This window comes from Myxocyprinus asiaticus, chromosome 20 (assembly GCF_019703515.2).
Source record: "Myxocyprinus asiaticus isolate MX2 ecotype Aquarium Trade chromosome 20, UBuf_Myxa_2, whole genome shotgun sequence".
In the NCBI taxonomy this organism is placed as follows: Eukaryota; Metazoa; Chordata; class Actinopteri; order Cypriniformes; family Catostomidae; genus Myxocyprinus; species Myxocyprinus asiaticus.
In genome coordinates, this window is record NC_059363.1 from 2,652,683 (window position 1) to 2,676,987 (window position 24,305).

At 37.4% G+C, this 24,305-nt stretch overlaps 1 protein-coding gene across 1 annotated transcript; it reads left to right on the forward strand.

Annotated features, from left to right (window-relative positions):
- On the forward strand, window positions 1-19,025 carry LOC127410691 (NACHT, LRR and PYD domains-containing protein 3-like). Its single transcript, XM_051645857.1, has 8 exons — window positions 1-142; window positions 900-1,061; window positions 2,767-4,791; window positions 5,316-5,489; window positions 7,848-8,018; window positions 9,183-9,356; window positions 15,129-15,175; window positions 15,276-19,025. The coding sequence occupies exons 2-8, from the start codon at window positions 913-915 to the stop codon at window positions 15,935-15,937; spliced, it is 3,402 nt and encodes a 1,133-aa protein (XP_051501817.1). The 5' UTR covers window positions 1-142; window positions 900-912; the 3' UTR covers window positions 15,938-19,025.
- The last annotated feature ends 5,280 nt before the right edge of the window (window positions 19,026-24,305 follow it).

The following is a 24,305-nucleotide window of genomic DNA, read 5'->3' on the forward strand; positions in this document are numbered from 1 at the left end:
CAACATTTGGTGAAAAAAAGCTGTTCGAATAATCTGAATACGTACTAAACTGTTTAAAATCTGCTATCTAGAGACAACCACAGTGGATTTTTGAACTGGTGGAAGTTTATTTTTGATGTTCAGTTCATTGCTGTTGATACAGGTAGGTTTGAAAGAATTTTTTGTATTCATTATTATGGATAATTTATATTAATTTGGGAGTGAGTTACTGCTGTGTTCTCTGCAATAGACACTATTTCAGAAAATAAATATTTGCAACTTGTTGCACTTTTGTTGTGAGCCATTTTGAATGATGTCATAAAAAATAATAATAATAATAATAATAATAATAATAAACAATGTATAAGGAGTACTGTCGTAGAATTATGGGTAAGGGTTAGGGGTAATCACCCATTGTGGTTTTGATGTAACGTCACACCCTGAATTAGTAAATGTGTCCTAAAGTACTGTCCTCTTTAGTGAATGTCAGGGTTAATAATTACATCAGGTTAGCACACAACGTATTGGTCAAAGATCTCAGTTGTCAATATGGAGGTTGTGTTGAGGAATCAGGAAGTATTGGTGCTGTTTTAAAGGCAAAGGTGACAACACACCAAATATTGATTTAGCTTTTTTATGTTTACTGGACTTTGTATGAGGTTAGTTGATATATATATATATATATATATTGTAATGTTTGATCTGTTTATTCATGTATTTCATGTCATGTGTTCCTGGTCATGTGAATTCCAACTTATACTTATGCTATTAATTAAAAGTAGTGGCCTAAACACATTTATATACTATAAATGAAGCTGTTCTAAAAGTGATTTTAATTCCCTCACTCCCCTAATGTAATGCAATAAAATGTCTAAAGATGTAAATTCAGCTGAATATTTGTGTTCTGTATGTTTCTAAAGCACTGCCTATGAAATGAGTCTCTGTAAGGAGAGAGAGGATGGTGGTGCTGTACAGACACACACAGCAGCATCTCCAGAACCCAGCTGTGTGTCTATGAAAAGTGAGATGTCCATAGAGATCCCACCTAATCTGTGTGATGGAGCAGTGACCTCTAACCCTGTGTGAGTATAAACATGTGATTTTTATTCCTTAACTAACCTGATATATTTAATAAAATATAATTAAATTTATAACATTTAATATGATACAAAAAAAAAAAATTTCTCCCTTTTCTCCCCAATTTGGAATGCCCAATTCCCAATGCGCTCTGAGTACTCGTGGTGGCGTAGTGACTCACCTCAATCCGGGTGGCGGAGGATGAATCTCAGTTGCCTCCACGTCTGAGACCGTCAGTCTGCGCATCTTATCATGTGGCTTGTTGAGCGTGTTACTGTGGAGATGTAATGCGTGTGGAGACCCACGCTATTCTCTGCGGTATCCACGCACAACTCACCACGCGCCCCACCGAGAGCGAGAACCACACTTTATAGCGACCACGCAGAGGTTACCCCATGTCACTCTACCCTCCCTAGCAACCAGGCCAATTTGGTTGCTTAGGAGACCTGGCTGGAGTCACTCAGCACACCCTGGATTCGAACTCGCGACTCCAGGGGTGGTAGTCAGCGTCAATACTTGCTGAGCTACCCAGGCCCCATGATACAACATTTCTTCCTAAATACCACAGTTACAGTTAGTGTTACTACACTAGTTTGGTCTGTGAGTAAATACACCTGATCTGTTCTCACGATACACAGTCCATTGGGTCATTCAGATAATCAGTAAGCATTGCTAGGGTTAAAACAGCTAGTGATGTTTCATCCCATTTTTGGAGTGTTTGTCATTTCATGTCTCATACACAATAGAAAACAACAGCACATAATTAGTCAAAGAGATTTGGCCTACTTAGTCACACCAGTGCGACCTTTAAAATAATCTAATCACAACAACAGGGAAAATGGTTGCAAAATGCAGTCTAGAGTCCTTCATCAATGTCACAATCCATTCATCCTGGTTTTATTTATCTGCTTGTCTGTGTTTGCGTCATTCCAGATATGAGTATGTGAGTAGTGTGGAGTGAAATAGAGGTCTGCACAGGCCTTAAAATAAAATGAAGCCCGAACGATACTGTCAGATTTTAAGCCTGAACCAAAATCCCTTACTATCTAATTTCTTCTAACAAGTACTGTTGCAATTGGCTATATTTTATGCAAGCATATAGGCAACATTCGTAACAGTACTGAAACAGTAAACATACACAGATTTATCAAGGCACAGCAGACCCTTAGTACACTAGAGCAGAAGGGGAAAATAGCATTGACTTACCGTTTATTTGCTGAAACTTCACTTGGTGCAGAACAATCTGGAATAATATGAAACAATGCAACAGTCCCCTCTATGCAGCCTGAACTTGTTTAGAATGTTGAATCTTTGTGACACCAGCGCTGAAAACAATCTAGACACCGCGCAAAGAATGAAACAGAGTGCAGGTGTCTCAACATGCATTTTTGGAAATTTGAAGTTCTTTTTAACTTGACATGGTGTTTATGTATTTTTACATTTATTACAATTCCGAGCCCGACCCAAACCCGAAGTCCTACTTGAAAAAATGACCTGAACCCCGGCCCGAAACCCATCAGGTTCTCGGGTCATCAGGCCCGGGTCAGCTTGTAGACCTCTAGAGTGAAACCAGAGTTGGGTCATGTTGCCTGAAGCTAGGAGCATGTTTTTTTTTTCTCAGAGTGCCTGTCACTCACAATCATGCTGTTGAACATGTACTGAATATCAGCAAAATCAGCACATTGTACTAATATACAGCACTGCATTTAGAGTTTGGTGTGCAGATCTGCAGACACACACACTGCTGGAGGAGACTGCAGATCTGCAACAGGATTCTTACCAACCAGTCGATGATGTTCTGCAGAAAGTCAAAGACCAACACAAAACCAGCATGAAGAACAAGTATGAGAGCTTATTTGAGGGAATCAAAGTACACAAGAATCAAACCCTCCTGAATAGGGTTTACACACAGCTCTACATCATAGAGGGAGAAAGTGAAGGAGTGAATGAAGAACATGAGATTTTACACATGGAGAAAACACCCAGAACACAACACTCACACGACCCTCCAATCAACTGCAGTGACATCTTTGATCTATTCCCTGAACCAGGACATAAGATGGAGAAAAGAAAGAGGAAAGAAGAAATAAAGACTGTTCTTACTAAAGGCATCGCTGGAATTGGAAAAACAGTTTCTGTGAAGAAGTTCATTGTGGACTGGGCTGAGGGAAAAACCAATCAGGATGTAGATTTCATGTTTGTGCTTCCATTTCGAGAGCTGAACTTGATTACAGATCACCAGTACAGTCTTCACAAACTTCTGCTTGACTTTCACCCTGAACTTCAAGATCTGGACTTAAAGATTTATGATGAGTGTAAAGTCGTGTTCATATTTGATGGTCTGGATGAAAGCAGAATTACACTGACATTTTCAGACAGTGAGAAAGTTTCAGATGTGACTGAGACTTCATCAGTGGGTGTGTTGATGTCAAACCTCATCAAAGGAGATCTGCTTCCCTCTGCTCTCATCTGGATCACCTCCAGACCAGCAGCAGCCAATCAGATCCCCTATGAATACATCAATCGTGTGACAGAGATTCAGGGATTCAATGACCCTCAGAAGGAGGAATATTTCAGGAAGAGAATCAGTGATGAGCATCAAGCCAGCAGAATCATCTCACACATTAGAAGAGCAAGAAGCCTCCACATCATGTGCCACATACCAGTCTTCTGTTGGATCTCATCCACTGTGCTTCAAAACATCCTGAAACAAGATCACAGTGAAGAAATCCCTAAAACTCTGACTGAAATGTACATACACTTCCTGCTCATCCAGATTAATATGAGGAATCAGAAGTATGATGAGAAAGATGAGAGAGATCCAGAGAAACTCCTGCAGTCCAACAGAGAAGTGATTGTGAAACTTGCTGAACTGGCGTACAAACAGCTGATGAAGGGCAATGTCATGTTCTGTGAAGAGGATCTGAGAGAGAGCGGCATAGACGTCACTGATGCCTCATTGTATTCTGGAATTTGCACTGAGATCTTTAAGGAGGAATCTGTGATTCATCAGAAGAAAGTCTACTGCTTTATACATCTGAGCTTTCAGGAGTTTCTAGCTGCTTTCTATCTGTTTTACTCACATGTAGCGAAGAACATGGAATCACTGAAGTTGTTTTTGGGTGAAAGATATGAGTGTTACAGTTCAAAGAAAAACTGTTTGTATGAGCTGCTGAAATCAGCAGTTGATAAATCCTTGTTGAGTAAAAATGGCCATCTGGATCTTTTCCTCCGATTCCTACTGGGCATCTCACTGGACTCCAATCAGGCACTCTTACAGGATCTACTGACACACACAGAGAACAGCTTAGAGAACATCGAGAGAACAACAAAGTACATTAAAGACACAATCGAAGCTGTAAAGTTTGAAAATGAAGATGATAATGATGATTTTGATGATGATGATGATGATGATGATGATGATTTTGTCATCAGTAGTGATGATGTGGATGATGATGATGATGATAATGAAAGTCGTGTAGCTGACAGATCCATCAATCTGTTTCTCTGTCTGCTGGAAGTGAATGATCAGACTCTGTACAGAGAGATTCATGAGTTTTTGAAATCAGAAAAACACTTAGAGAATTATCTCTCTGCTGGTCACTGTTCAGCAATAACGTACATGCTTCAGATATCAGAGGGGGTGCTGGATGAGTTTGATCTCAGGAAATACAACACATCAGATGAGGGTAAAAGGAGACTCTTCCCAGCTGTGATGAACTGCAGAAAAGCTCTGTAAGTTAATTTCTGTGATTGTAAATGAAAAATAAGTATTTTGTTCTGTTGAGACACAATCATTGCAACTTCATCATTAAATTATGACACTGTTTTATGTGGCAGTAATGTAAATGTAAACCAGAGGCTGTTGGAATTTTAAACCCTTTTAATATTAGTAGTATTTAGACTTATTCAAAATGTGTAATGTAGTGGACCCTGAAAGACTGATGGTCTATGTTCAGAGTTTCATTTAACTTTAATATTGTTGTTCAAATGACCATCAGACAGAAACTGAAAGCCGCAGTTACAGTCCAATATACAATATGGCGAAAACTAATCTTGAATCTTCGGTTTATAGTATACTGTTAATTCAAATCAATCAAACCTTAAATCAACAATTAAATTTTTTCTTCAGATGTGATTACCTTATATAAAATACAATATTAGTTGTGCTATTAGTGCCATATGTAGAATACAGAGAATACTACTATTATAACCTTCCATCTCCTGCTCATTGTGCTGTATTTCCTCCTCTGTTGTAGTCTTGCTGGCTGCAATCTCACTGATCAGTGCTGTGAAAGTTTGGCTTCAGCTCTACAATTACCAAACTCCCCTCTGAGAGAGCTGGATCTGAATAACAATTACTTGCAGGATTCAGGAGTGAAGCTGCTCTCTGATGCACTGAAGAGTCCAAACTGTCAACTGAAGATACTGAGGTCAGTGAATTTTAGTTAAAATTGAGGTACATTGTTCCCAACGCTCACGTGAAACCAGGCTTTAATCATGCCGCACAGATGCTCAGTTCTGATGGGAAGCATACTGTATTTTGTGTTTTTAATCATCAAGAGCAAGATGTATCATTAAATTAGCTTAAAATTGAATACGGGGTCTGAAATGAACACCCGCCAAGTGCCAAAAGCAGGTACATTTTCTTTATGGCCAGTGAATTTTGCAATGTTGCAAAAATTGTCCACTCAGGCAATAAAATACTGTAGATAAAAACTGTGAGATTACTGCTTTTTGTTCTCTATCAATGTCTGTGCCAGTTTATAAATGTAACACATTTCAGTTGTGTGCTCAAGGGGGCTCTGTGGGCCTACAGTCAAGGGGTGCTTCTCATTTCTCAAATTGTGGGTGCTTCTCGTTAGGCTGTAGCCTCGTTAGGCTGTATATCTCGGCTACCATGTCATCAAGGATCGTCAAAGGCCATCTCAAATGTGAAGACCCTTGGAAGGCAGACTCGTTTCGCAGCCTTCATTTGCCATATTTTGGAGGATGAATCAGGTGTATCCTTCGTGGCCTTCAATCACCAACAATCCTTTGCACATGTCCCAAATTATTTGCGTGACCGCGGAGGCGGAAACCTTTATGACACATCTTACTTTTTTATCTCTCTCTTTAAGTTTTTGTTTGCGTTTGCAGCAATGACAATATGTAGAAAAAAAAATGCAAGTAGTTTAGACAACACAACAAATTAGAAGATACAAGGCACCAAAAAAAAAAAAAAAAAAAAAAGAAGAAATACAATTAATAAAAGGGCAATTACATGAATTTGAAAAGCTTTAAAAGGTTATAGTTTTTACAAGTCCAGTGTTCCGTTTTTTATTTTATTATTGAAAGGATTTAAATATAAATTCTAAGATCAGTGTTGCAAATAATTTAGAAATTAAGGACATATTTATCATTTTCTAAACAAAGTAAAATATCACATGGTTCTAAGCATATGGTTTGCCATGTGCACTTATTAGACTGTCTCATTCTAGTGCTTAATGCTGAGGAGGAGTCTAGCCTGCAGACTCCGAAGGTCTGGTCTAGGAAGGACACAGTATAACTAGGCTGCAGCCTGCCATTTGAGAAGCACCCTGTTTGTTCTCATTTCCTTTCCTTACTTCCTTTCCTTGCTTCCTAACTCCACCCTCTAAGGAAACGAGGAAAGGATGGAAGGAAAGGAAACGAGGACTGAGGAATTGAAGCAAGATGTGTTTGTAAAATGAAATGTGCTTGCTCACTCATGCGTCACTTCAGAGCACGTTTTTGCACAGCTGCAGTACCTCGGTGTACTTGCCTTTAAGTTATTGAAACTTTATTTATTAATATATTCAGAATAAATACATATAATTCAAAATGCTCTGTTGAAGTATGTGATAATTGTTATTTATTTAAATGGCAAAGGTGAAACATGTTGTGATGTGAAGGGGAGGAGAAATTATATGTGCGTCAGGTGCTTCGACCAATAAGTCTTCTGCATAGGAAGCTCCTGTGTTTCCTCGCTCAAGCATCTTCTGTCCTCAATTCTCACCTCCTTGTGCTGCATTTAGAGAATTGGTATGTCCTTAATGATGGCAGACTTCAATCTGGGATGGAAATGAGGATGCACAATTTAGGAAATGAGAAGCAAACTTCTCATGTCAAACTCAAGGCCTGTGGGCTGAATCCACAGCATTACTTACAGTACTTCTTTCAGGTGCTCCTGTTGGGGGTTGCCACAGTGGACCATCCATGATCTGCATATTTGACTTGGAACAGGTTTTATGCTGGACCCCCTTCCTGATATCACCCAGTGTGTGACTCACTCTTAACATGCATGTTTTTGGACTTGTGTGGGAAACTAGAGCACCTGGAGGAAACCCACACAAACACAGGGAGAACATGCAAACTCCACACAGAATGGCCCAGTTGAGCCAGGACTCAAACCCAGGACCTTCTTGCTGTGAGGTGACAGTGCTAACCACAGAGCCAGCCCAGCTTTATAACTGCAATACAAATGTAGTATCGGTATTACATTATTTTCAATCAATTTAATGCATCCTCAGCGAACCACCCAACCTCGGCTATTTCCACCACTGCCTATCTTGTACATAACGCTGAACATTACGTATAATAATGATGGAGTCATCACTGCCCTGCAAAGGCAAAAATGCAGCTACACGTTTTGTCACAACCGATTATGACTGAAATTAGTTCTGTATAGTGTCTTTCACTGTAGTTCTCCTCAGACTGTAGGGCGTCCACTCTGGAAAGATTGTGTGTTTTTGTAAATGCATTTTATAATCATTTTGTTTTGTTCTGTTTAGATTATTTGGCTGTAATCTCACTGATCAGTGCTGTGAAAGTTTGGCTTCAGTTCTTCAATCATCAAACTCCCTGAGAGAGCTGGACCTGAGTAACAATGACCTGCAGGATTCAGGAGTGAAGCTGCTCTCTGATGCATTGAAGAGTTCAAACTGTCAATTGGAGATACTGAGGTCAGAGAATTTTATTTAAAAATATTCAGTCAGTGTAGAATGGGTAAGTTTTGCCACATTTGACTTGATTTCTCTTCTAGATAAGAAGTAAGGTAGACAGAGGTTAAGTTGAACATAAACATAAAATAATCAGGAAAAAGGTTTAATATGAAATATATTGGATATACCTGGATAGTTGTGCTTTGACAACTTGTTTTACATTGCTATGTAAAAAATGTACAATTACATGCAAAAAGAATTGTTTTAAGCATGTAAATATATTTAATACTTTCATGTGTGTATCTTAAAATTACAGGCAGCTGTTTATGATGAGCATTTTCTAAATATAAAGGCACACAACAAATTGTGCACCGCTTCCTAGATTAAGGGTGTGACACGGTTTACCCACTGACACATCTTACCCTACTTTCCCCTTATTAAAAACAGATAAAAGTTCACTTGTTTATGAAATTTATAGATGTGATATTTTCCCTGGTCCTGATCTCGTGGGTGCTTTGAATATCTCAGCAGACCCCACTGTATTTTTGAACTTTGGGTCTGTGATTGCTCCTTGCCTTTTTTGTTCTTTTTATAAATTGTTTACAGATTCAAATCTCATAGTACTGAGTTGAGATGATCATAAACTGTAGAATTACTGGCATCACAGTCCTGCTATAGTAACTTTGAAACCACAATTATTCCACTCCAATTCTAAGTTGAAGTCAGAATTAATGAACCTTTTATCTTTGGATAAACACCAGCTGCAAAATTTTAGTGAAACCAGAATTTTAGGCAGCCGAGCAATCATGTGAAAATTCTCCAGTCTTTGAAGAGAAAGAATACTGTACCTCTCAAAGTATAACAAATGAGTTTAATAAAGTCATCAACTACCCTGACCAAAAACTAAAATCTAAAAGATTAAGGAAGCAAACCTGCTAAATTGCATAGATATTTGTGTAAATGACAGCTAATTATTTTAAGATTGATAGTCAAAAGAGTAAATCATATTTTCACATATCCAATACAAATCATATATAACCATAATCTAAATCCAGATTCACATTCATAATCTATTTATGTCCTGATCCCCCTTTTATTTTTACTAGATAAAATTTAGTTTAGGTTCATCAGCAATTCCAGTGTCACAGATGATGTGATCTTGACTGTTTCTGTGTGTGTTTATAGATTATCTGGCTGTATGGTGACAAAGGAAGGCTGTTGTAATGTGGCTTCAGCTCTGAGTTCAAACCCTTCACACCTGATAGAACTGGATCTGAGCTACAATCACCCAGGAGAATCAGGAGTCAAGCTGCTCTCTGATAGACTCAATGATCCAAACTGCACACTGGACAAACTCAAGTATGTTGATCAGTAACAGTCATACTGTCATGTGTGTTTTTAAAGTGTGTGTGGTTTGAAGTCCTTAAGGGGCGACCGCCCTACACTACACTTCTCGCTCCATTCACTCCCATTTAAATGCAGGAGACCGAAAATGCAAGCTCATGTCAAGTAATTTTGTACTTCGCTGCAGAGGAGAGTTCAAGTTTACTGAACTCTGACCTTCAAATCTGTATGACGTGAGGATGTGTGATCAATAAAAGATCGAAACATCACATACTGACCTCTTGGTTCAGTACAAAGGATACATGTTTCAAAACCGCATGTTTTAATGTTGCAGGGAAGTGAGTAGACAATATATTTTAATTTTTATTTTTTTTCATATAATATTATTTTTATTTGTGATTTATTATTAACTCAAACCAGAAGCCCTTTCGAGTGACATCATATTCTACTCCATTGTGTTGTCGAAAAAAGAAAATGCTCTCAAAGCCTAGTGCGACCACCCTTTTAAACTGTTACTGTGATAAATTTGTTCACTTTTTTGGTAACCCCATTTGACCAGAGGAACTCAAAATTGTTAATTGTGGAGCAATAGTGTAGGTTATTAGTTCAGTTTGTTAAAGGAGTAGTTCACCCAAAAATGATAATTCTCTCATTTACTCTCATGTGCAATCTCAAATACGAATGACTTCCTTCCTACTGCGTAACACAGATAAAGATTTTTTATGGAGATTTTTGTTGTATTCCATACACTGCCAGTCAATTGGGCCCAACACTTTTAAGTTCCAAAAATGTAATCCATAAACTCGAGTGGTTTAATCAGTTTCTTCTTCAGTGATACAATCGGTTTTGGCTGAGAACCACAATGTAACTCCTTTTTCACTCCAAATCTTGACATCTGCAACTTCCTTGCGCATGACCCATGCACAGAGAGTGTGTTCAGTGCATGTACCTTATGCACAGAATGCATATATGACCTTTAAAATAACACTCCAAGATATTAACAGTGCACTGTTTATATATTCTTTTTACAAGAAAGAAAAATCTAGAAAGAATTGATTCATATAATCTAGTCATAGTATGTTGGGGATTTTCTCCCAAGTGCATGAACTGAAAGAGCTGAACACCTGTACAATTAACTTTACTAAAGGGTTAATTACCCCAATTCAAAACATCCTATCAGAGGTGGGAACAAATCACACATGTGCAAGTCTCAAGCAACTCTCACGCCCTGAGTCAAGTCTCAAGTCAGCAGTGTATACAGTCATGCTAGACAAGTCAAGTCTGTACTTCACCTCAGACAAGTCGAGTCCTGCTAAGAGTCCAGTCAAGTTGAGTTATGTCACAGTTCAAAACAGAATCAAGGAAAGAGAGATTATATTACTTATTTATTCCACAATTTGACTGCACAGTAGAAGCCTCAGCCAACCCATCACTTTGGCAGTGAACAAAAGGAATGCACAAAAGGTGATCTACCACGGAAAGCGCCAACTGCTTTTCATCAAACACTAGGCAAACAAAGTATGGTTTACTGTAATTTATGCATATTGCAGAGCAATGGACAAAACAAAATGAGGTTCCCTCTGGAAACTACAGTGCAACATTTTATATGCATACAAACAGACAAATGTCACAACCTTGCCTATATCTGCATGACAAGAAATTACAACAGCCACAACAGTAAATTATACAAACAATAATTTGGACTCTGTAATACAGAATAACAAGACAGTGAAAATAGATATTTTGACTGCCTCAAACATGAGTCTAGTAAAACCAAGGAGTTCTAGGGTGAAATAAGAAAGTTCTACCTGTCAATCAACCCAATGCAAGAGTTTTAAACTTACATGCCTCTTTTAAAGGAAGGGGCATGTAAGGGGTGGTCCAACGGGCGGCCAGTAGACCAAGGGGGGTCCAGCAGGCGGACAGGAGATTCAGGTGGTGAGGACAAGGCAGCCAAGGTCTCAGGTGTCAAGGAGTATGGAGGTTCTTATCCACTATACTACAGTAAAGGCCAAACCACTCAGTAAAAGGGCATAGTTTATGTACTGCAGCAGGGTCCATGTAATTCCGCCTCCAGGCAGCATGGAGTAGTGAGGTTTGTTTAAGCCTGCTTGAAAAAAGTCCTTGAGGAATACCTTTCCAAAATCTACCCTGTCACAGAGTGCACAGAGGTCCACCACAAAGTCCTCAAATCAAGGGGATAATTCCCCTGGCGGAGACACATGAGCACTACTGCTGGGTTCATAATAGGTTGAGTATTCTGTATCGTAGATTAGCTGACATGACTCGAAGACTAGATGAAGTGTAAATCCAAGTGCAGTTTTATCAACAGTGATAACATAAAGTAAACAAAGGCAAGAACTAAACAAAGCTAGACTCAACTGCACTGAACTGGAAGACACAAAAGACTGACTTGACTCCAATTTTACAAGAACAATACTTGACAAGGGACAAAGGCAAACATGAGAGTTTAATGACAAAGGACTAACAAAGTTAACAAGACACAGCTGGGGAACAATCAAGACAAGGAGGAAACAGGAATAGGAAACAGTTACAAATCAAGAACCCATAACTAAACATCAAAATTAAAGTCTAACATGACTAGCACCCCTACTGGCCGCTAGGGAGAACACATATATTACACATATTTACATGCAGAAGAACTTGCTGGAACTTCTTCAGTGTGTCTCATATCACAGCAGCACAGATGAGAAGCAGACCCATCTGAAGCTCAGATGAAACATGTACTCCAATAAATTAACAAGGATTTTTGCTTGAAATGAATGAATGAATGAACATTACATTTATATAGCACTTTTCTGACACTACACTTAAAGCGCTTCACATAGTGAGCATGGGACTCTCCTCAACCATCACCAGTGTGCAGCATCTACCTGGATAGTGCAACAGCAAGCCATAGTGTGCCAGTATGCTCCCCAAACACCAGCTACTGGTTACAGCCAATTACAGCCAGTTGAATTGGTAGAGAGGTGAGAGTTGAGTGATACAGCCAATTGAATAATGGGGATTATTAGGAGGCCATGATTGATAAGGGCTAATGTGGGAATTTGACCAGAACTGTCACAAAAGTGATTATATTAAATTCAAATATATCTGGTCCAACTGAGCAAAGTTTTTTTTTTTTTTTTTGTGCTTTCTATTTGTTCTTTCATGCTTAGTTATCATGCACGGGAGTGATAGAGAGAGTGAAGCCAAGTAAAGGTAATTAAAATAAAAAAAATTATAAAAAAAAAAATACAGAATACACTTTCAAGCAAGTCACAAGTCCCTAAATTTCTAACTCAATTCCCACATCTGTGCATCCTCTATATGTACATAAATGTAATATTTCAACTTAGATCTGCACAGAAAATGAATTGAAGTTGAACTAAGTTGTGTATGCCTTTCCTTAGAAACACGCTACAAGTAACTCAATATCCTTAACTCTTAATGTGAGGAATTCACAATGACTAAGTAACTTATAAAAGTAGCTAATAGACCTTTTTCACACTTCAGGTTTTGGAACGCGGAAGAAAATGATTGCAGGGTAAACTTCAACAGCAGTGACTGGGAGACCACAGCAAATATTATTTTCACTAGAGCCCGACCGATATGGGATTTTTGAGACCGATACTAATTTTAGAGGGGGAAATTCACTGATTACTGATATGGCGGCAGATATAGTTAATTTTTGAGCTGGAATGAAAACAGACCTTTTCTGTGTGGATTGTTCACTGATTTTGCACCGATATGACTATGCAAAGGTACTCCGAAGGCTGCTTTCTTAAACAAATATTTTTATCAAAGAATATTTGACATTATTATTATACATTGTCAACAAATTCTAGAAATGACCACTGAGAAAATAAAGAATAAATAAAAATACAATAAATAGCTTAATAAACATCAGTACTGTATGTTCAGTATCAGTCAGTTGCTGACCACTTAAATTAAGAATAAATAAAAATAAAATAAATAGCTAAATAAAAATCAGTACTGTATGTTTAGTATCAGTCAATTGCTGACCATTAAAATAAAGAATAAATAAAAATAAAATAAATAGCTAAATAAACATCAGTACTGCATGTTTAGTATCAGTCAATTGCTGACCATTAAAATAAAGAATAAATAAAAATAAAATATATAGCTAAATAAACATCAGTATTGTATGTTTAGTATCAGTCAAATGCTGACCATTAAAATAAAGGATAAATAAAAATAAAATAAATAGCTAAATAAACATCAGTACTGTTTAGTATCAGTCAAATGCTGACTATCTTAATACTGCCAGTCAGTTAGGGTCAGGTTGTAACACAAGAAACATTTACACCTGCCGAGTCAAGAGATAAACAGCGGCAGTGGTGTTTCACCGTATTCTGCTATACAAGTTCAGGGGAAACTTTCAACGGTGGAAAACCAGACTTTTAAATATTACATTTTGTAAATGCAATGACCGGAATTGTTCGGTTGAAGGGGTACCAAACTGTGAATCCTGAACAAAACTGTTTGGTGAATACATGTTTACATATTAGCTTCCACTCAGCTGACAAACAATGAAAGTAGCTACTTGGTTAGCTAGTTAGCTATAAGCTCATTGTCATGATGAGTAAAAGATGGACCAGCATTGCGTCTCACCAACTAGGTAACAACGTAGTGTGAAATCAACACTCAACAGACACAATCCACCACCACACCGTTGTCTGCTGAGCTGCAAAAAGTTGCTCTGATGTTTACCTTTCAATCTGCTACATTACTGACTGCACTGACAAACTATAGCTGGCTAACATAGAAAACAGATGTGATAAACAGGAGTGACATGGTTGTCAGGGAAAGGGTTAATGTTATATTAGTTATATTGAAAAGGGAGTATGATGGGGTCATTGTTTATTAACTTTCCAGTATGTATTTCACAAACTAGTTAGCAAATTACCAAGAAGACACCGCTTAACTCTGCGTCGCTTAACTCCGCCCTGTCTGCAGAGCCACCGTCAGTTCAGAGTCAGCTCTGTAAACAATGGAGTCGGAGCGCACTCTGCTGGACAAACTATGTTCTAAAGCATTGTTTTCTACATAATATGTTCTGAAAATAGTTTTCATATCTGCGCATATCGGTACACATATACACAGATACCGATATATCGGTGAAAGGCTAATATCAGCCGATAATATCGGCCGACCAATATATCGGTCGTGCACTTATTTTCACTTACCCGTTTACTCTAAAAGCAAAAGACAAAGTCCACTTTTACATTTCCATGACTTTCCAGAAGAAGGAAAAAAAAAAAAAAAGAGTGGTGGATTACAACAGTCAGATGAGAGAAAATAAAAAAATTGCTGTCACTCTCTCAGCAGCTGCATTTGAAACCTCCTATGCAGCTGCGGTAATTTTTTTTTTTTTTTTTTTTTTCTAATTCCAGGGTAATACTATACAAAGCATAATGTTATAAACTTACTCTTAATATTTAAAAAATGTACAGTGCATCCGGAAAGTATTCACAACGCTTCACTTTTTCCACATTTTGTTATGTTACAGCCTTATTCCAAAATGGATTAAATTCATTATTTTCCTCAAAATTCTACAAACAATACCCCATAATGACAACGTGAAAGAAGTTTGTTTGAAATCTTTCGTTTTTTATTTTTAATAAATTTGCAAAGATTTCAAACAAACTTCTTTTTGAAGTTTGTTTGAAAAAGTGCCTAAAACTTTTGAGTAATACTTTTATTTTTGTATCATTATGTATGAAATGAGTAGTGTATGATGTTTTGTGTGTGTGTGTTTTACAGTGTTGATCATGGTGGGGAGTTAAGGATTACAGCAGGACTACAGAAATGTAGGGACACACACACACATACATACACATACACCTTCTGTCAATGTTGTGCAATTGTGGTATGACGGTTCTCTCCTGTAATCTTTCTTCTTGTGTTCAGATGCCTGTGATATCACACTGGATCTAAACACAACACACACTCGTTACTCTCTGTCTGATGACTACAAAGGGTTGACATATGAAGAGGAGATGTTATTCCCTGATCATCCAGAGAGATTTAATGGTGACTGTCTTCAGGTTTTGTGTAGAGAGACTCTGACTGGACGCTGTTACTGGGAGGCTGAATGGAGAGGCGAGGCTGTTATATCAGTGTCGTATAAAGCAATCAGCAGGAGAGAATGGAGAGATGACTTTGCGTTTGGATTCAATGACAGGTCCTGGAGTCTGTGTTGTTTTAATAACACTTTCACTGCCAGGCACAGTGATGACAAAGTTGAAGTAACTATCCCTCCACCCATCTGTAACAGAGTAGCAGTGTATCTGGACTGGCCGGCCGGCACGCTGTCCTTCTTCAATGTCTCTGAAACACAAACCCTCATACACTTACACACTTTCTACTCCACATTTACTGAACCACTCTATGCTGGATTAGGAGTTTGTGTTGGCTCCTCAGTGTCTCTTTGTGGTATTAAAAAACCTCATGTGATGAATGACAGTCCCACACGCGATTATCAAAGTGTGTTTACTTTAGGGCCATCACGGCTGTTTTGGGATTATACTCTTGTCCAAGCATTACATGGAGCAGGTGGCTGGCATAGATGAATTACGGACCGGACCAGTGGGGCCAGTGCCCAGGGGCCCTTGACTTACAGGAGCCCGGGGGGTCTCTGGGCTGCAAGGTCTTGCGACCCATCAACTTTGAAAACAAATGTTTATATATGCTTAAATATGTGGGCCCCAGAGCTTACAAGCCCCCCTCAACAGGTCCCTGTGACTAAGAGGGCCCCCAGCCCTCTTATAAGACCCTTTTGCCTTCCTGTTTCTAATTAAATTTTTTGAGCAACTCTTTAATCTTATAACGCCGCAAGTATCATATTTGATACATGACTATCTAAAGCCTCTACATCATCACGATGTGTATGAGATGTCTACTGTCTTCTGGTGAACATTTTCATGCTCTTCTGGAAGTAGAAGATCTTGATATATAATTTCCAAAATAGATACCTTTATGTTTTGATGCACCCATATTTTTTATGTGAAATCTTTGCTGATTTTGATATAGTAAAATGAACAATAATGTTTATATTGTTACTGATATTTCAAAATTAGTATTTATTGAATTCAAGCAACATGTGCTTAAAATTTCATTATTTATAGAAAAATAGGGTTAAACCGGTTTAAAAAATATAATTTTCTGACTGTTATGTCATATGGAAGGCTTTATGGCAATGACACTCATTGGTTAAGCTTTATCTTTTTATAAAAGGGCTGTCAAACAAAAACGTTTATTATACTATAACTGCATGTTTGCCCTACATTACCGATAAAAAAAAAAAAAAAACCTTGCCTTAGGTGGTTGGGAAAAAGACAATATTGATATTTTACTTTGTGTGGTTCAAAAGTACTGACTAAACTAGATACGTAAAGTTTGTCGAGACAAACTTGTCTGATAGTTTAAATAGTTTTAAAAGTTAGAATTTTTAACAGGTTTTACGGTAAGAAAGAAAGAAAGCAGATTAAAGGGCTTGTGTGTAGGTTTTGACAGCTGAAGTTTGAAATCACAAACGTTCCAAAGCAGACTCAGATTTTTGGACACTTTGAAAATGCTTAAATGATGCCTTCGCAGGGCTTTTAGATGGAAGAATAATAATAATGGTAGGCAAGCTGTAGGGTCATTTCAAACAGAATTTCCCCTTCGAAGCTCTCACACTGTCTTTGAAGGATATAGGGATGATCACTTCTGAATGGAACGCACCCCATCATTCAGATGAGTTAAAAAACGAGCCAGAACTGCCTGAACTCTTTGCTGAATTTCACAGTTTAAATATACAGTAGCTGTTCAGCGAACGATTTCGGTTGAGCGGTTTCTGTACCACATCCGTGCTGTGTGTTTGAATTAATCTGACTTTAAATAATAGTACAGGTATTAAAAGAGACTGAAATCAATGAAAATAGATTGCGTAGATCTCAGCTTTAAAAGATAATTGGACCGGGGGGCCCTAAAAGATAATTGGCCCCGGGGCCCTTGCTAGTCATAATCCACCTCTGGTGGCTGGGCATGTGCGGCTGCTAATTCATAATAGTGGATGACTAGTTGCCCAGAAAATTAGCCGTCTGGTCTCCTTTTTCACTAACACACAGGATGCAGTTTGTGGACTGAAGAATTTTCCTCCTGTTTTCATCATATTTAACAAGCACACTGGAATCCTGTAATCCACGAATCCTGAACTAAACGTGTCGACCAGTGGCAGAACTGACTAGTTGGTGCAAATGTTATTAGGTGAATGAAATAAAATAGGTTACAGTTCAATAAATTGAGTAAAATTGTTCTAAAAACTAGATATAGTACACATGTACACATATACATGTCAGAGTTGGAGTCTTTTGGTCTTGGTCTTCTGACTTCTCGAGTCCATATACAGTAAATGGGGTTTGGGTTTTAGTATCTAGTCTTATTTCCAGTGTACTAAAGGTGGTATTTAACCACTAACACTCTAGTCTGCATATTATATTCACCATAAGTAGTGAAGATACTTCTAGAAGTAACTGAACATGTCTGCCATGGGGGTCAAACTCTATATATCAAACTCTAGTCTCTCTGGAATCTCATTGACCACACTAACTTGTAGCAGTTCAGTCTGGCAGCAAGATAAATATTGTAATATTGGACTGATAAACTTCTATACTGCACTGATTTCAATATACTCTTTGCTATAGGTCTTTTGACTCTTTAGTAAAGTTGCACCTTGTTCATTTCACATTATTTCCTCTAATCAAGTGTCAGTGTATTGTGAGTACAGTTCTCATAAAAGTTGTCTGACTGTGGTGGCGTATTTGCACAATATCATGTGGTTCCTTACATGTATCATGGCAGTTGTGAGGTGCAATGCCACTGAGTGTCACTAAAAGTGGATTATATGTTCTCCCAAACAGATGAGATTTTTAAAGTTAATGCTCTATCGAGTTTTAAATCAACAAAACTGACCTCCCTACCCCACAAGTGTACTCTAAAGTTTGGAGGATTATTATTATTATTATTATTTTATTTTTTTGTAATACAGACCCTGTTGTTTAATTTACTTTTGTTTGTTGCATTATTTAAACTCATTTATTTTCTAAATAGCAAACATGCTTTTATGCTCCTCTTTATCTGATGTTAAATCTTAATTGTGATGCTTTTAAATTTCCACTCCAAAGTCGATTTTGTGAAATAAATTGCAGGAGATAAAATCTCCTGTGAATAATATGAATCAGCTTTAGAATAGAATAATTTAAATGCTGCAATCTAGAGACTGACATACATTTATTAACTGAATAAAGTTTGTTTTTAATGTTCAATTCATTGCTTTTGTAGGTTTAAACAAACACATTTCTGGATTCATTATCATGCAATGTTTAATATGAATCTGCACATGGAAATATTTATTTTTTAACCTACTGAATGTTGGTATATTGTCAGGTGCTCAGTATATGTGTGTGTGTATGTATGTATATATATATATATATATACTGTCAGGGTTGGGAGGGTTACTTTTAAAATGTAATCCGTTACAAATACAGATTACTTAGTAAAAATGTATTCAGTAACTTAATCCAGTTACCTCAATAAGAAAGTAATGTAATCAGATTCCTTTGTTACTTTTTGATTACCTCAAGATTGCATATGTGAATAAAGTCAAGAGAAAAGCAATATGTTCTCAAAGACTTTTAATCATGCCTTCTGAATGCAAACAAACCATATTTGAATAATGTTATGAGTGATGTAGCTATTATTATATACAGTATAAGAAAAAAAAAACATGAAACATGAAACACAGGGACACTGCCTTCTTAATAGGAAAACAGAAAATGTTCAAATGTATAGAACAACGCAGCATTTTTAACCAAATCAGGTGAGTCCTTTATCTGTTACAGAACATTTTTATTTTCTCATCAAGCAAATACAGTTAGAACAGATGCACTGAATTATGTCTTGGTTAACATTAAAATATCTGACAGGATATACCTCAGATTCAAAAATACTACCAAGTTGAATTCTGCCATGTATTGCAGTTAGCATGTAGACTCATTGGCACTGACCATTCATTAACTTCTGACTCAGAATTATTATTATTATTATTATTATTATTATTATTATTATATATCCCTCCAGTGTCTGTCCTCTGCTTGCTCATGATCAACAGTCAAACATCACCAGCTAACATTTATAGGTGATGCTATGTTTATGTTTATGTTTAAGGATGAATTTAATGACAAAAATAAATAAAATAAAAATAAAATATTTAAAATCTTGTTTTAAAGAATAGATAAAAATAGAGTTAAACCTTTTTAGTGTGTCTTGATTTACTTAATCCTACTTTCTCTGAGTTTTAAAATGTTACATTTGCCAGCATTACTCCCATAAGTGAAGGTAAGATGGAAATGAGAAGTCACATTTAAGTTTTGACAGTAGGTGTCCAGTGTACCGGAATACGGGCCATTCGCTGGGGGGATCGAGTTTCTCCGCTTCTATTCCTGCTCCTGTGAAAACGATCAAAAGACGGTCGGACGGCGAAATTAGGGAACACTTATGACTAATTTTAGCTATCCTGGCTAACGTGATTTTCGTGTGGGTCTTCCCTTTGTTGATGTGAGACAGGTGTTATTTACACATCGATAGATCACAACATTCTCTTGAATAGGCTGGAGAATTATGTTGGCATTTGTGGAGTTGCATTAGCATGGTTAAGGTCCTATTTAGCAGACCGCTACCACATTGTCTGTGTAAATGAGGAATTGTCAAACCAAACAAAAGTTAAGTATGGAGTGCCACAGGGATCAGTTTTAGGGCCTCTGCTTTTTTCTCCTTATATATGCTTCCCCTGGGAGATATTATCAGGAATCGTGGATGCTGATGATACCCAACTTTATATTTCTTCAAAACCCAATGAAAATTCACAATTCTCCAAATTAGCAGAGTGCATCAATGAATTCAAAGATTGGATGGCCAGAAATCTCCTTCTACTCAGTTCCGACAAAACAGAGGTACTAATTATTGGACCAAAACCTCTAAAAATAAGCCCTAAAATATAATTTGACTCTCGATGGATGTACTGTTACATCGTCTACAACAGTGAAGAAATTAGGTGTTATATTTGATACCAATCTGTCCTTTGAAAATTCAGATTTCCAATGTTTGTAGAACAACATTCTTCCACCTCAGAAATATTGCTAAATTATGACACATGATCTCTGATGCCGAAAATACGAATTAATGCGTTCATGACCTCAAGACTAGATTATTGTAATGCATTACTGGGAGGATGTCCAGCAAGCTCAATAAATAAACTTCAATTGGTTCAAAAAAAGAGTGCTGACAAGAACCAAGAAATATGATCATATTAGCCCCATTTTATCGTTGTTACATTGGCTACTAATGTTAAAATTCTGTACAAAGCTTTGAATGGTCTAGCTCCACACTACTTAAGTGACCTTCTGACATGCCATATTCCATCATGTTCATTATGATCACAAAATTCTGGCTTGTTAATAATTCCAAGAATATCAAAATCCACAAAAGGAGGTAGATCCTTTTCATATTTGGCTCCTAAACTATGGAATAGTCTCCCTAACACTGTTCGAGATGCAAACACACTCACTCAGTTTAAGTCTAGACTAAAGACTCATCTATTTAGCCAGGCATACACCTAATTTATCCATCAACTCACAATTAGGCTGCTTTTAGGTCTGCCGGAACCAGAAAACAGAAACATTGATCATGATCTATAACTCTGCAATAAATTTAATGGCATCTAAGCTAATATTATTCTATTTGTATCCCTGTCTCAACCTCGGGACTCCTATCCTGAGGTCACCAGAACCGGCTGGATCCGGCTCCATTCCTGCTTCTGTCGGACTCCACTGCTACGTGTCACTGTGTGATGATGACTAATAGCAGCCGGTGCCAGCCAAACATCACTTCAGTCTATTACGATGGACTTCAGGGGATGAACTGATGCCAGCTCCAACCATAAGACATGGGATACTTCATATGCCATTGCCTGAACCTTAGATTTAGGATAGACCTCACTAAAAATTACCGGCAAGGTTGAACTGCGATTTAACTCACTGATCTCTGCCTGCATCACCTTGGTCTAATGATGGACTACACTCTTGAAATGGAATACATAGACTATCAATTAATTGCCAACAAAACCCTTCATCAGTCAAATAACAAGGACAATTGCATCTACTGTATATGAACTACTGCAGATAATCCAGGATGGACTTCAAAGACATTAGTCATTAATCTTACAGTTCATACAAAATCTTTGTTTACACACTGACCCTTAACACTTACTCAGTTTAATAATTTTAAACCATGGCTTGCACTATACATAAGTAATATTGGCATTATATTCATGTTGTTTAGGGGAACTGGCCCCCACAGTGAGTCTGGTTTCTCCCAAGGTTATTTTTCTCCATTAATCAACATCTTATGGAGTTTTGTGTTCTTTGCCACAGTCGCCTTCAGCTTGCTCACAAGGGTTATAAATACAATTATTATTTAATTACTTATTTTTAAGCACAATTCACAATCGTATTTGATCAAACTACACAATGATGACTCTAAGACATTATAGATATTACAGTTTCATTTTCTGTTAATGCATGATTTTCTGTAAAACTGCTTTGAAACAATGTGTGCTGTGAAAGGCGCTGTACAAGTAAAAATGACTTGACTTGAATAGACATGTGACAGTAAGTGGCACCAGATTCATGTGAGTCACGAGAGAGAACCAGAAGAGATCTTCAGCGCGCATCTGATCATATCTGTATTCTGTCTTTATCATTTTATTTTTTTATATATTGAAAAGTGTAATCCTGCTATTAATCCCAATTTTTACCAAATGTAACTGTAATCTGAATATGTTGAGTTTTTATGTAACTGTAACAGATTACAGTATAGGTATGTGTTTGAGTAAAATGAACATTTTTGTTTTATTCTATAAAGTACTGACAACATTTCTCCCAAATGCCAAGTAAAAATATTGTCATTTAGAGCATTTATTTGCAGAAAATGACAACTGGTCAAAATAACAAAAAAGATGCAGTGTTTTCAGACCTTGAATAATGCAGAGAAAACAAGTTCATATTCATTTTAAATCACAGAAATTCCACCAAATTTCACAGTGGGTGCAAGACACTGTGGCTTGTAGGCCTCTCCAGGTCTCCGTCTAACTATTAGATGACCAGGTGGAGGATCGGTGATGATCTGGGGGTGCTTCAACAAGGCTGGAATCGGGCAGATTCGTCTTTGTGAAGGACGCATGAATCAAGCCACATACAAGGTTATCCTGGAAGAAAGCTTGCTTTGACAATGTCCCTCAACTCTGAGGATTGGTTTTTCCAGCAGGACAATGCTCCATGCCACACAGCCAGGTCAATCAAGGTGTGGATGGAGGAGCACCGGATCAAGACCCTGTCATGGCCAGCCCAATCTCTAGACCTGAACCCCATTGAAAACCTCTGGAATGTGATCAAGAGGAAGATGGATGGCCATAAGCCATCAAACAAAGCTGACTTTTTGCTCCAGGAGTGGCATAAAGTCACCCAACAGCAATGTGAAAGACTGGTAGAGAGCATGCCAAGATGCATGAAAGCTGTGATTGAAAATCTGGGTTATTCCAGCAAATATTGATTTCTGAACTCTTCCTAAGTTAAAACATTAGTATTGTGTTGTTTAAAATGAATATGAACTTGTTTTCATTGCATTATTCGAGGTCTGAAAACACTGCATCTTTGTTGTTATTTTGACCAGTTGTCATTTTCTGCAAATAAATGCTCTAAATGACAATTTTTATTTGGCATTTGGGAGAAATGTTGTCAGTACTTTATAGAATAAAACACAAATGTTCATTTTACTCGAACACATACCTATAAATAGTAAATCCAGAGAAACTGATAATTATGCATTGGTCTCTTGATTTTGTCCAGAGCTGTATATCTTGTCAGATCAATGTTGGCGCCCCCAAATCCCCCCACCCCCAGGAACAGTGAAGGTGAAGTAAATACGGAGAAATATGCTACATGTAACAAAAGTATATAATCCTATAATTTTAGCATACTCTGTTTTTTTTCCCCACACAGCTGTATTAGTGCCTGTAAATGAAAAGTACTAAATATAATATATAAGCAATATCACCAGGCCCTAACACACACACACGTTGGTATTTGTGGTTTATGAGGACTCTCCATAGACATAATATATTCTGTACTGTACAAACTATACAGTGGCAAGAAAAAGTATGTGAACTCTTTGGAATTAGTTGGTTTCCTGCATTAATTGGTCATAAAATGTCATCTGATCTTCATCAAAGTCACAAGTATATACAAACACAATGTGCTTCAGCTAACAACACACAAACAATTATAATCTTTCATGTCTTTACTGAACACATCACATTAAACATTCACAGTGCTGTGGAAAAAGTAAGTGAACTTTGTAAGTGACTACCTTGTTGTTGTTACCTGGATGATCCACAGCTGTTTTTTTTTTACTTTTGTGATAGTTGTTCATGAGTCCTTGTTTGTCCTGAGCAGTTAAACTGCCCACTGTTTTTCAGAAAAATCCCCCAGGTCCTGCACATTCTTTGGTTTTCTAGCATCTTCTGCATATTTGACCCCTTTCCAACAGTGACTGTATGATTTTGAGATCCATCTCTTCACACTGGGGACAACTGATGGACTCATACACAACTATTACAAAGGGTGAAATCCTTCACTGATGCTCAAGAAGGCAACATGATGCAAATGCATCACTTTTTCCACAGCACTGTGAATGTTTAATGTGATGTGTTCAATAAAGACATGAAAGATTATAATTGTTTGTGTGTTGTTATCGTAAGCACATTTTGTTTGTCTATACTTGTGATGAAATTAAATTAAAAATTAATGCAGAAAACCAATTAATTCCAAAGGGTTCACATAC